Source organism: Mus caroli, unplaced genomic scaffold (assembly GCF_978045245.1).
Source record: "Mus caroli unplaced genomic scaffold, Mus_caroli_1 scaffold_12, whole genome shotgun sequence".
Taxonomy (NCBI): Eukaryota; Metazoa; Chordata; class Mammalia; order Rodentia; family Muridae; genus Mus; species Mus caroli.
This window is the reverse complement of record NW_028227267.1, coordinates 19827152-19841594: the sequence shown is the minus strand read 5'-3', so window position 1 is coordinate 19841594 and position 14443 is coordinate 19827152. Positions and strand designations below refer to the sequence as shown.

At 44.0% G+C, this 14443-nt stretch overlaps 1 protein-coding gene across 1 annotated transcript in view; it reads left to right on the top strand.

Annotated features, from left to right (window-relative positions):
- The first annotated feature begins 7985 nt into the window (after nucleotides 1–7985).
- The window catches only part of Appl1 (adaptor protein, phosphotyrosine interacting with PH domain and leucine zipper 1), a 57360-nt gene continuing 50902 nt past the window's right edge, over nucleotides 7986–14443 (top strand). The window contains exons 1-2 of the mRNA XM_021181623.2: nucleotides 7986–8144; nucleotides 14242–14340. Coding sequence (XP_021037282.1) covers nucleotides 8091–8144; nucleotides 14242–14340 — 153 coding nt within the window. The 5' untranslated portion in view covers nucleotides 7986–8090. The remainder of the gene's footprint in view (nucleotides 8145–14241; nucleotides 14341–14443) is intronic.

Below are 14443 nucleotides of genomic sequence, written 5' to 3'. Positions count from 1 at the left end.
TACATGACTTAAATCCCAGCACCTGGGAGGCAGGTGGCAGGTGAATTTCTGAGTTCGAGGCCAGCCTGGTCTACAAAGTGAGTTCCAGGACAGCCAGGGCTACACAGAGAATCCCTGTCTCGAAAAAAACAACCCCCCCCAAAAGAAAGACCCCAAAACAACCAAAGAAAAGAAACAGGCTAAATACCCTATTTATTTTTAAATCTTTAGTTTTGGCCACAGACGCTCTTAAATCAAAGCAATAAAACATTAGTGAATGTCGTGTTTTATAAAAAGAAAACGAAGTCAGGGATATGTTTGGTAGAGGTACAGTATTGGGGGGGCGGGGTGCCTCTGTGGGCCCTTGCTGAGGCATCCCTTCCCCCTGAGGGACCAGCCACACAAAGGTGTTTATTTAGGGTAGGGGGAGGGGAGTTGAGTGAATAGTAGTAGAGACAGAAAAAGGGGGAGAGAGAGAGAGAGAGAGAGAGAGAGAGAGAGAGAGAGAGAGATTAGTATTGGCCAGCCATGACCACGTGGAGAGGGCTGGGAAGGGAATGGGGAGAGAAGGGACAGAAGGGGAAGAGGGTAAGAGAGCAAGAGAGAGAGGAGGGGCAAAAAGCCCCTTTTATACTGAGTCAGGCACACCTGGCTGTTGCCAGGTAACTGTGGGGTGGAGCCTGAACAAATGTTAACAGCAGAAACAATAGTTGTTGTTTTGGAATTCCATAATAGTACAGTCTTCTGATTCAGAACACGTGGTTTCTTTGGATATGATAAAGGAAAGGTGTAGAAAATGCAAGCTTTAGTAAAAACGAAGCATTTTAAAACTTAACAGTCGATATTGAAAAGGACAAGTGTCTTTTTTTACTGATTGTTTATTGTGCTAGGTACTACTTAAAGCTCATTGATTATTTTAGCAATTCTACAATGTAGCTTTCCTTTATTAAGCCTCATTTCTCAGATGGCAGAGCAAAAACCCAGAGAAGTAACTTGGCTAATGTTGGTGTTCTGTCTGGACTCCACCCCCACCTGGCAACAGCCAGGGAGGCCTGGCCCACTATAAAAGGGGCTGCTTGCCCCCTCCTCCCTCTTGCTTCTCTTGCCTCTTTTACTCTCATACTCTTGCCCCTTGCCCCTTGCTTCCCCTTTCCCCATTCCCTTCCCCTCCCCACGTGTTCATGGCCAGCCTCTACTTCTCTTACTTTCTCCTTCTCTCTGCCTTTCTCTGGCTCTATTACTCTCTTAACTCCCCTCCCCATGCCCTGAATAAACTCTATTCTATACTATACCGTCATGTGGCTGTTCCCTCAGGGGGAACGGATGCTTTGCCATGGCCCACCGAGGCACCCCCTTCCTCCACCCCACCCCCCCATCCCCATAGAACATATCTTAATATTCCTTTATCTTTTAGGATCACAACATTGATGCACTGTGACTCGGATCTAGAAACTCTGCAGGTTTGTATCCCATCTCAGCCACAACCATGCTCGCTAGTCCAGAGATCTGGCAAGTCCCCATTCCCACTGGTCAAAGTGACCATCTGCATCGTCTCAGAGACAGTTTGTTTCTCGAGGCTGAGAATTCCAGGCCAGGCCTGGATTCTGCTGCCCTCCTCCCCCTCATGCTTGGCTCCCTCAACCCAAACCTCTCTTTACCTGCCACCAAGAGCATTGTTAGGATACAAAACACGCTACTTTGGGCCCTTACTTTTCCCTTCCCACAGAGGACTCTGGGCCTCCACTTCTGACTGCTGGTAGGAAGTCTCGCCCCACAGCGGTGCAGACCTTCATGCCTGAGGCTGGTCCATAGCACTGTTCTGCCCTGACACACTGCCCCTGGGGGCCACAAGTCAGCTGGCTGTGCTGTGCAGCTACAGCCCAAGCGCTTACCTGTCCGTGCTCCCACACCCTTGGCCTGTTCTCATGGCCTGCTTGCTCAGTTTGTGTCATAGGTCAAACTCTGTCACCACGATTTTATGTCACTGCTGTCAGCTTTCTTATTTCAGTCCTAGCCTAACATTTCTTTGCTAATACAAAAATATACTTTTCTCTATCTTCACAACCTGTCCAAGTTACCTAAGGTTTTCATTCCTATCCTGTTTTACTATGAGTTTTACTGCTGTCATTAAATTCTATTCAGTTATAACCAATCTATAGTGCTCAATCCTGTCAGAAGTTTGTTAATTTTTAAGTTTATGACAGACAGAATTCCCTTTATCAGTTTCTCCCACGAAGTCTCAGAAGATGTGGACCCAGCTACAGGACGCTGCCTGGACTGTGATGTGATAATCACTGAAATACGCAGTGGACAAAACCAGATACTCTGAGTCAAATGACTTCGCTAAAATAAAGATAAGCCATTTCTCATGTCACATGTATCCATTCCACAAAGAAGACGCCCTGCTGCATCTTCTGTGCTTGAAGCCACATAGACTCTGCCCAGGTTGCCATGGAGATCATGGAGACCATGGAGACCATGGAGACCATGGAGACCACAGAGAACTGTTGGCTAGTAGACTCTGTCATTTTTTTAAAGTAATATAACTGCTAAATTATTGTTTATTCCCTAGACTTCTGACTACATTGACAGCTAAGACAGCAGCTAGAAAAAACGTTTCACAGATACAATCTGTTATCTCCTTACCTAAACTCAGTTTCCATTAATCAAATGCTTCATATTTCCTCTTCTTGCTATGCCACTGTTCTAACATTATTCGAGTTCTTAACTCTAATGAAACATTCCACTATATGATCCAACTTTTTATTTTAAATTTTTATTTTATTATGTGCTGGGGACAGGATTCCAAAAGAGATAGGTGGACTCCATCACACCTAACCAAGAGTTCATAATCTAAGCTCTTTCCCACCCTCCCTAAGAGAAATCCACACCAAAGTTCTTGGTCTGAGCAAAGAAACGAATTAATACTCTTCTAAAAAAGCAGGTGTTTCTTTCAAACTAGGCGGCATGATTTGAGCTTCCAAATTACTAACTCATATATCCGTTTCTTGAATTTGGTTCATCTCAGCTGTATGTTAAAGACTGCCACCATGCCTTGTTGGGGAACCTTGCTATTAAGGTAGCAGTTCCCCATGTCTGGGTGACTTTCTGAACTTGGCACAAAATGGGGGACTTTGTTTCACAGCGGAACTTCCCTGTCCCTGCCTGTTTTTGTCTGGAGAGTGTCCCTGAAGAGAGGTGGCTGGCCTTGTCTGGCCTTGTCTGAAAAGTGACCTTGTACAGATCTCTCTTCAAAGCTACATTACTTACCACACACATCCCACTCTGGCTTCTGGCCCGCATCATTATTAGGTGCTGTAGTATAACCAATTAGCTCTTCCTGCTTGCTTGATGACATGGCATGACGTGACCAATTAGCCCTTTCTATCGTACCCCTAAAAAAGCCCTTGCCTACCCTATCCTTGAAACAATAAAGTAGACTCATCTCTGGAGGTCATTCTGTACATATTCACAATCATCCGAAAAAACCCTGGTCTCCATCTCTACTTCCTTTCTCCCCTTAGGTTGGTGGCCTCTGGGCAGAAAGGGCGAGCGGGTGGGAGAGCACAGTGCCCTATTTTATGTGGTGCTAGAAATGAAGCTCAGGGCTTCATGCATGCTAAACAAGCATTCTACCCACTGAGCTACAACTTCAGCCTTTTGTATAGCTAACCACCACTACGTGACACTCAAAAATATTTTGTGAGTGTGTGTGTGCATGTCTGGTTTTTTTGTTTTGTTTTGTTTTGAGCACTGGAATTACAGGTGTGTGCCACTATCCCTAGCTTATATATTATATTTCTAAAAGGCTCACTAATCTCTCCAAATTTCAGATGGGTGGAGTCTTTGTGAGGCTATTTGTATATAGACAGTTTCCTGGCTTTCAAGAAGACTCCAGAATTAGACTCCTTTCACCATTCTGGCCACTGGGAATTACTCTTCTGTTTGTATTACTGTTTTTTAAATGTTGTGCTGGGGACTGAACCCAGGGCTTTGCTTTGCACATGCTAGAGACACACTCTGCCACTGAGTTATAACCCTAGTGCTAACTGGATAACTTCTAAAGTACAAGGTGATTTGGGGAAGAACAGCTCATTCTCTCTCTTGTCCTTGACAGAGGTTTTCTGGCTTAGGTTCTCAGGTCCACTCTGCACTACAGCAGGAGTTCCTATCAGGGTTAAGGGATTGTAGACTAACAATCTTTCAGATGGTTTTTATATGTGCTGTGCTTACATTTGGAAACCATTAGCCTAGAGGGACATATTTTGTTGTTGTTATTATTTTTTTTTTTTTTGAGACAGGGCTTTTCTGTGTAATAGCCTTGGCTGTCCTGGAACTTGCCTTGTAGACCAGGCTGTCCTTGAACTCAGTTATCTACCTGCCTCTGCCTCCTGAGTGTGTTGGGATTAAAGGTGTGGGCTACCATACCTGGTTTAAATAACTTTTATTTTTATATTTTTATTATTTATTTTTATTTATTTTTGGTTTTTTGAGACAGGGTTTCTCTGTATAGCCCTGGCTGTCCTGGAACTCACTTTGTAGACCAGGCTGGCCTGGAACTCAGAAATCCGCCTGCCTCTGCCTCCCAAGTGCTGGGATTAAAGGCATGTGTCACCACCGCCCGGCTTAAATAACTGTTTTTTATTATTTTACTTTATGTGTATGTGTGTGCCTGAGCCTGAGTGCACATCTGTGTGTCATGTGTTTGCAGCATTCATGGAGGCAAGAAGAGGGTGTTAGATCCTCTGGGAATAGAGTTACAGACTGTTGTGAGCCACCATGTGGTTGCTGGGATTTGAACTCTGGACCTTCGGAAGAGCAGTCGGGTGCTCTTACCCACTGAGCCATCTCTCCAGCCCCTCCCTAGAGTCTTTTGAGTTGTTAAATTCTTCCCTATTATAAACTACAGACCAGCACTTCAAGGAATGTCATGTAAAAACCTAATTATAAGAAGACCAAATATAATTTCAGGGTAGTAATTAACAAGTCTATTAATAAGATTGTATGTCTTTTTGTTGTAAAATTGCATGTGTGAAACATCTCAATAAAGTATATGTGTAAAATATCTCTAAGAATTCTTTGATGGGTGCTGCTTAATCCTGATTTGCTTTCCATAAAAATAACCAACGGCCTCAAGTTTCCTAGTGTGCATGAAGTCCTGATCTTCCTCTCCAGCACCACCTAAAATCAGGCATGCTGGCAGATCGCGCTGTCTCAGCACTCAGGAGATGAAGGCAGGGCATCAGGAGTTCAAGTTCCTTTGTTACATAGACAGTTTAAAGCCAGCTTGGGCTATAAGAGACTGTCTCAAAAATAAAACAACTCCTTCCTCCCCCCAAAACTAAACAAAGCAAAATCCCACTAATTTTTTATCAAAAGAAAATATGAATTCTTCAGCCTTAGAGCTGTTTTAAAATAATAAGTGAAAATATACATTTGGATGAACAGGGTTTTCAGTCAGTCAAAGTTATGGGCACTTTGCTTTTCTATTTTTATGATCTGACTAAACTACTTTTTAAAAAAAAATTATTTTATGTATGAGTGCTGTATGTATGTATACCTGTGTGCCAGAAGAGGGCATCAGATAGCGGGATAGATGGGTGTGAGCCACCATGTGGTTGCTGGGAATTGGACTCAGGACCTCTGGAAGAGCAGTCAGTGCTCTTAACTTCTGAGCCATCTCTCCAGCTCTAACTAGTTCCTAATGTAACTCATCAACTGTCTGCTTTTATTTTATAACCAGCTAGGTTTGGCGAGGATTTCTTGCCCCTTTAAGAGCATCTTGAGAGCACTCTACAGAACAGTTCAGAAAGACTTACAACAAAGAGAATTATTTAATTTGATATTATCACACCCAGATAATTCAGATGATAAATAGAATCTCTCTCTCTCTCTCTCCTCCTCTCTTTTGGGTTGACCAAGCTGCTGGTTAATTCCTCTTGTTACACCACCACCAGTGTGTTTCTCTTTCTTTGCTAATTATCATTCCTAATTATTGTCAATTATCTTTATCCTCTTTTTTCTTTCCTTTTACAAATTACAGGTTAATCAAGAAGGTCACTATCTTGAAAGCTTTCTTTCTCTTTTTCCTTCTCTATCCCCCTCTCCCCATCTCTCTCTGGCACAGAGTCTCACTGTGTAGTCCTGGTCTGTCTCACTGTTATAGCCCTGTCTGTCTCCCTGAGTAGTTCTGGTCTGTCTCTCTGTGCAGTCCTGGTCTGTCTCCCTGAGAAGTCCTGGCTGGTCTTCTAGACCAGGTGGCTTTCAGCTTGCAAGGATCCTTGAACCTCTGCCTCCTGAATGCTGGGAATATGGACATGTGTCAACACACCTTACTTGAAAGTTTTGCCTCTTTACAGCCAGGTGCATTGTGCTCATAGTAGCTGAGTAAGAAAGAAATATCAAGAATAAAATACCCACCAGGGAGTGGTGGCGCATGCCTTTAATCCCAGCACTTGGGAGGCAGAGGCAGGCAGATTTCTGAGTTCGAGGCCAGCCTGGTCTACAGAGTTTGTTCTAGGACAGCCAGGGCTATGCAGATAAACCCTGTCTTGAAAAAAACCAAAAACCAAAACCAAAACCAAAACCAAAACAAAAAAAAAAAAAAAAGAAGAAAAAGAAAGAAAGGAAGAAAGAAAAGAAAGAGAGAAAGAAAAGAGAGAAAATACCCATAATACAAGTGGGAACCTTTCATACAACAGAAGGATTGACTCCAAACCATCTTTCTTCAAAACTAAAGATCTCTTCAGGAGGGTGACTATTTGATAGAGAATTTAAGGAATGGATTTGCATAAAATGGCTATACCACTGAAGGTAATTCTGTGGAACTATAATTCAAGTCTACCATAAAACTTCTGAAACAAAATTTTTATCTTTCAAGAGCTCATGGGGAAAATCTGGTAAACACACAGCTTCCTCTTCATGGTAATATTTGGATTTGCTCCAGTGTCTGAATTTGGGTCGAAGCAGCTGGAGAAGCAGGAAGCTAATACTCTTCTCTCAGCTTATCCTACTCTTTGAATGACAGTGGAACTGACTAGTGGGCTAATGGGTAGATTTTTTTGGGGAGATATTAATGATTTTGTCAATTTTTTTCTGCGTATCGATAAACTCTCTGTACAACACTTGAGAGAAATAACGTGTGAAGCTGGAGAAAAGGGTGCATCAAGGCTCAATCCATAAAACACAACACAACAAAACAGTGTCCTAGTCCTTACATGTCAAATCTCCAACTGTGTGGAGACCAGAGAAGTTCTTTGAGTCCTGCCAAACCTGACAATCGTTTTGCGAGAGAAGCCCTTTTATGACGGAAGTAAGTCCTCCGGTAAATGTATCTTTAAATTTTTTTATTTAAAAAAACAAAGTTTTCCTTTGTGATATACAAGAAATATAGTGGTCGTATTTTCAGCAATGACAAACTTGAAGGCGAGGTAAGAACTAATGATTTGTCAACAAAATCAAGGGTTTTAAACTGATGCCGATAGCCAGGTGTCCAGGAAAAAAAAAGGTTTAGGGTCTACTACTCCACATTAACTGCAAACCCCGTTAATGACACAATTTCGGATTCCACAGATTTGTGAGTTAACGTTATTTGCAGGAGATAAGATTGAAAAGTTGGAGCAGGGTTGGGAAGGTTATGACGCTAGGTGTAGGGATTTTTTTTTTTTTTTTGGTTGCTGACGAAATATGGTGCAGAAGTAAAACTGCCTCAGGTCCCGTCGGGCAGTCTTCACTCCGGGCTCAGGTTAGCTGTGCGCCAGCGTGACTCAGACAGCCCCCTACGTATTCAACTACGCGCGCCCGACGACGGAGATCGACGTCCCCACACTGCACGGCCCGTGCGGCCACTGCTCTGTAGAGAACCCGCGGTCGGGGAGGAATTCCCGGTCAGCCCCGTAGCGGTGACAGACGTCGCGGCGAACCAATGGATGAGATGGAGGCGGGGCTAGTGGTCCTAGGGGGGCGGGATTTCCCGCGCGGCGGCCGCTGAGCTCTGGGCTGGGGCGGCGGCGCCTGCGAGAGGGCGGGTCGGGTCAGCTGCTGCAGGCGGGGCCGCGCGCGGAGCTGTGGGCGGCTGCCGAGTGTCCTGCCGCCGCCCAGCCTTCGCCACGATGCCGGGGATCGACAAGCTGCCCATTGAAGAGACCCTGGAGGACAGTCCGCAGGTGAGGCGCGAGCGGCGGCTGAGGAGAGCGCGCGGCCTAGCGCGGGCCTGGAGCCTCAGGTGCCCGTGGCCCAGGTGGGCTCCGCCGCCCGGGGTCGCTGTCTGCCGGGGCCGCGCCCTACACTCCCGGGCCGGGCTGGAGGCCCGCGCGTACTCGCGCGGCTGGGCCACGGGCGGGCTGGAGACCGAGCGGCCGCGGCTGTCTCCCGTGGGGCCTGGCGTTTGAGTCCGCGCCGAGTCGCCTTTGCATTTCACGGGAGGTGCTGTTTTTATCGCGATGATAGGATGTGAGATAAGTCCTGTTCGTGGCGTTTTCGGAGGAGGCCCGGCATTCGGGGGGACGGCAGTGGCTAGTTTTCTTAGGATGGATCTGCGAGGCGGAGTGTGCAACGCCGGTGGAAGCAGGAGTGCGTGCCTTGCTCCCCGTGGTGTGTCGGTGCCCGAGTCTCAGGCTGGTGGCTGTCACTTGAGCTGTGCACTGCGGGTGACGGAAGGCGCCTACGCTGCTTCGCTGTTTCGAGGAGGCTGAGCTTTGGGTAGCAGATTGGCCCGAATAAACTCATCAAAATGAAAGCCCTGTTTTTGTGCGTTAGGGATGATGCTGGTGTGGTTGCTCTGGCTGAAGACAGTTTGGGAAAAATAAAACGATTCGTTGGATTTCTTTTTCAGTACTTAATGACATCAATTGCGTTTTAAAAGGTGTTGGAGCCTCTAACTTGTGTAAACTTCATCCTTATGCCAGCCTTTATGTATAGTAAGGGATATAAAACAGTGTTGCAGGTAGATTTTTAAAAATATTGCTTGCTGAGAAGTACATCCTTCATAGGCATTTGTAGTTTAATATGTGGCCCTCCAACCAAAAAGAGGAAAAAGAGCTAGTGCCCGTTTTCCTGGATGGCACTTTTGTCATGGATTTTGTGCCAATTTTGATTTCAAAGTTGGAATTGTGCTCTGATTGTAGAATTGATTTATTCTTTTCTCTGAAGGCAATCTTTATAGGCCAGTTGCTAGGAGGTAATGTATTCTTATCAGATAATGTGAGAAAGAGAAAGCCGCATATTTGTTTATCTTGTAGTTTAAATTGTGCGTAATGATTTTTTCAGGGTAAAGCCTTAAGATATATTTATTTCAGAAAATTTGCTACAATTTTGTGATTGTATTGGTCAGAAGAATTTTATCATTTTTCTTTTTAAATTAAGACTCAGTATACTGTCTGAACTTCTTTTACTCAGCTGACTTTTTATAGCCCAATAAAGACTATAAAGAGAATGGGTCACACAGTGCCCTATCTATGATTTGATGTAGAGATAGTCCTGAATTTTCAGTATAAGTAGTTTACAACTTGAGTCAGTCTCATTCTGTAGCTCAGACTAGCTTCAAACATGAGCTTCCTCCTGCCTCTGTCTGCTGAGTACTTACTGCAAAGCTTGAACCATAAGTATTTTCAGTTGTTATTGTTGTTGTCTTTTAATTTAAAATTTGTTTTTAGGTGTAAGGGTGTTCCATTTACATGTGTTTAACAGAGATCAGAAGAGGGTGTTGGATCCCCTGGAACTGGAGTTGATGGTTGTGAGCCATGATGTGTTGGAAATTGAACCTGGATTCTCTAGAAGAGCAGTTAATGTCTTAATCACTGATTTCTCTCTCCAGCCCATTTTTAAATTTAAACTGATTTCTTTGGTACTGGGGGCTGGATCCAGGACCTTGCAGTTGCTAGGCAAAGCTGTACTACTAAGATAAATCCTCAATTTTGTTTTTATTTATTTACTTTTTGTGTGTATATATGTTGCGCATATATGTGTGTGTTTGCATCTCTGTGTATATGTGCTCATGTGCATGGAGATCCAAAATCGAATAATCTTCCTTGATTGCTTTTCATCTGTTTACTGTCACACGGTCTTACTCTGAACCCTGGGTTTGAGGAAGCCTGCTCCAGGTATCCTGTCTTTCTTAAAAATACTGAGAGTACTTGTGACCTCCACACTTGCCCAGTGACTACGAGGGCTCTAGGGTTGCAGGGTAAGGGCTTTAATCTACTGAGCCACCTTCCTAGCCCTATTAGTATGTGATTATGTGTGTGCAAGCACTCTACATGTAGAGGCTAGAGGGTGACTTCAGGTGTAGTTCCTCCTCAGCCTCAGCCTAGCTTGGTTTTTTGGTTGTTTTTTGTTTTTTTGTTTGAGATAGTATTTCCCATTGAGACCTGGGTCTCTCATGGGATCATGTCGGCTAGGCTGGCTGGGCTGTGAGCCCCAAGGATCTGTTTGCCTTCCCAGCATTGTGATTGCATGCACCTGCTACTATACCCAGCTTTTTACATGGATGCTTAGTGTTTAAATGTCTTCAGTGTTCTTAATTTAAAATTCCTAGACTGCATATTTCCTTAAGTGATTTAACAGACTTATCCTTTAAAAATGGTTTTACTAGCACATATTAATAACAATGAGTTTTATTATGATATTTTCATACTTAGTATATTTGCCTCTCTTCCTTTTTCTCTCTTCCTCTTTCCAGCTAGTCCTCTTACTTTCATGTCTTTAAAAAAGATCTTTGTTTTGTTTTGAGAGGAAAATCTTGTGTTGCTCACGATAGTTTGAAAGATCCCCCTGCCTCAGCCTCCAGAATAGTTGCAACTGTTCTTCTTATCCAGCATCTCCAGCTCCCATTGTTGTACTCCTAGAGTTTTTCCAATAAATAGGGCTGCAATTAAGGCTTCTGGGTATTTTTATCTCAGTTTATCAAGAAAACAATTGAATAAGAATAACCAAGAATATGAAAAACTCTGAAGCTCCTAATGTGTTTTTTTGTTTGTTTGTTTTGTTTTGTTTTCAATTAGATCTTTCAGTCCTAATCAAAGGTAACCCATTGGACTAAGGCTGTAGGTCAGTGGTAGAAGCCTGGCCTAGCAGTTAAGTAGACGGGATTGCTAGGACTGTAGCTCCTCCAGTCCCAACACAGTGGCTTACTACTTGGAGAGGAAAGAAGTTAGAGCTTGGAAGACATGGAAGATCCTGAATTGTACTTACCTTTTAAAGATTCGTTTGTTATTGTTGGGGCTTGCTTGCTTGTTTGTTGGAGACAGGGTTTCTCTGTGTATCCCTGGCTATCCTGGAACTCTTTCTGTAGACCAGTGTGGCTTAGAACTTGCAGATCTCCCTACCTCGAATGAATGCTGGGATTAAAGGCATGCACTACCACTGCCTGGCTCTCTGGTTCTTTTGTTGTTGTTCATTAATTTATTTATTTACTTAACGTCCTGGTTGCAGTCCACCCTTCTCCTTCTAGTCTCTCCTTCACAGACCCCCTCCTCCCAATACCCCCTCCTCTTCTTCTCAGAGAAGGGGAAGTTCCCCCATGGGTACTAACCTGCCCTGGCACATCAAGTCTGACAAAGCAGTCCAGCTTGGGGAAGGGGATCCAAAGGCAGGCAACAGAGTAAGAGACAGCCCTCCTTTCGTTTGTTAGGGGACCCACATGAAGACCAAGCTGCACATCTGCTACAAGTGTAGGGGACCTAGGTCCAGTCCCTGAATGCTCTTTGGTTGGTGCTTCAGTCTCTGTGAGCCCCTATAGGGCCAGGTTAGTTGACTCTGTAGATCTTCTGTGTTGTTTTGTGGAGTCCTTGACCTCTTTGGCTCCCTCGATCCTAATCCCCACTCTTGTACAACACTCCCTGAACTCTGCCCAGTGTTTGATCAAGAGACAGCTATACTAAGCTCCTGTCTGCAAACCTAGCAGAGTATCCTTAATAGTGTCAGGGGTTGCCTCACCCTCAAGGGATGGGGCTCAAATTAGGGCAGTCGCTGGTTGGCTAGTCCCTCATTCTCGGCTCCATCTATAGTCCTGAATATTTTTTTGTATATTTTGGGTCAGAGATTTTGTGGGTGAGTTGGTATCCCTCTGCCTCTACTGCAAATCTCACTTGGCTACAGTCTCCATATCCCCAGCTGCTAGGAGTCTCAGGAGTCACCCATTTTTAAAAAAAATTTTACCCCCTCCCCCCACAATAATGTTTGCACAGTCCAAACCTAACTAATCTAACATAAGGGTATTTAAAGTTATATACTCCAAATACACCAGTCTGGCAAAATATCTGAAGGAGAAAAAAATTTAAGCTTCTACTAGGACATGCCTTGTCTGTGGTTTTGTTTTGTTTTGTTTGGTTGGTTTTTTTGTTTGTTTGTTTTTTTGAGACAGGGTTTCTCTGTGTAGCCCTGGCTGTCCTGGAACTCACTCTGTAGACTGGGCTGGCCTCAAACTCAGAAATCCGCCTGCCTCTGCCTACCAAGTGCTGGGATTAATTAATTAACAGTGAATCTTATTAATATATTAAATATTATTACTTTTTTCTTTTTTCCTGGGACAGGGTTACTCTGTGTAGCCATGGCTTTCCTGAAACTTGCTCTGTGGACCAAGTTGGCGTTGTACCCAGAAGTCCACTTGCCTCTAGATGTCTCTTGAGTGCTGGGATTAGCAATATGCACCACCACACTTGGTTTTTCCCCCCTTTTTTAATGTTTTAAAATAGCACTTGGGAGAGAGGGAGTAGAACAGGAGAGTGAAGAAGAGTTTGTTACATCTGGCTACCAAGAGGCTGAGGCAAGATGCTAAGAGGGAAAGCAAGTCTTGGAGAAGTAGAGTACGGAGACTGTGGACTTCACATGTCACAGAAGGTCTTGTTCCATACTCCACACACCTAATTGCTTAAGTTACTCCTTTGAATAAGTTGTGAATAAAAATATAAAGTCTGTGCAAGCTTGTAGTGGCTTACATCTGGAGTCTTAGCACCTCAGAGGCTGAAGCAGAAGGATTGCCATGAGTTTGAGACCAGCTTGACGCCCCCTGCCCCGCAGGGTTTCTCTGTGTAGCCCTGGCTGTCCTAGAACTCACTCTGTAGACCAGGCTGGCCTTGAACTCTGCCTCCCAAGTGCTGGAATCAAAGGTGTGCAACACCACCACCCAGCAACCCTATCTTAAAATGAACAAACTATATGTGTGTATTGGGGTTGGGGGAGATAGTGTCATCCTTTGGATTTTGAGCTTTAATTGTTCTCTGCTTTTTTTTAAAAAAAATATGGCCTTCATGCATTGCTCCTGTTTTTAGGTTTAATTGCAGGAATTGCAGCATACATTTGTTGCAGTAAATCTCCAACCCAAATAAGCCCAGGCAAAGAAAACACAACTCAATTAATATGAGTATAAACTGCGCACCTAGACTGGGCAGATCTAGCACCACACTACTCTATTCCCCAGCTATGAGAACCCTTATAACTTATGGTTTCTCCAGGCCATGTGCTTCTGCTCCATTTTCCTTCCTCCTCCACCTTCTGTTCTATCTTCCTTCCTTTTCTTCCTCCTCCTCCTCTTCTTTCTCCTCTTCCTCCTCTTTTTCTTCTTCCTCCTCCTCTTTCTCCTCCTCTTCCTCTTCCTCCTCCTCCTCCTCCTCCTCCTCTTCTGTCCTTTCTTTCCCCTCTCCTCCTTCACTCCCAAACTTTTCAGCTTCATCTTCCCTTCCACTGCCCAATCACCGGCTCTAACCTTTATTTTACAAGTTAAGGTGGGGAGAAGGTTCACAAGAAGTCACCTGTGTGATTCACTCCTTGACTGCAGCCCCCTCCCGCCACCCCCCCACCCCCCAAAGCGGAATTAGCATCAAAATACAAACAGCACCATGACTATCCACAACACACCTTTGCTATTCTTGCTTGTACTACTACTTTGTTTTTTGTTTTCTCTCTCTCTCTCTCTCTCTCTCTCTCTCTCTCTCTCTCTCTCTCTCTCTCTCTCTTTCACTAGGCAGTGTTTCTGTGTAGCCCTGGCTGTCTTAGAACTCATTTGTAGACCAGGCTGGCCCCAAACTCACAGAGATCCTCCTGCCTCTACCACCCAAGAGCTGGGATAAAGGGTGTGTGCTACCCTCTTTCTTTAATGAAATGAAACAGAATACCCTTTGAGTTCTTAACATTGCTATCAAAAGAGTTTAAATAGATGAAAAGTCAGAATTACTAGAGTTCAAGTATTTTACTGCTTTTAGAAAAAAAGTTTTACCAGATGATTTATATACTGATTTATTTTATTGTTGTTTTTTTTTTTTACAGACAAGGTCTTTACTTGGTGTATTTGAAGAAGATGCTACTGCTATTTCAAATTATATGAACCAATTATATCAAGCTATGCATCGGATTTATGATGCACAGGTAAAGAACTAAAGGCTAACAATCCTTAAAAGAGAATCTCTCAGCACTTGAGGACAGAGGTAGTGTCTTCTTGATTTATTGCTACACACCTTACTTCTTCTTA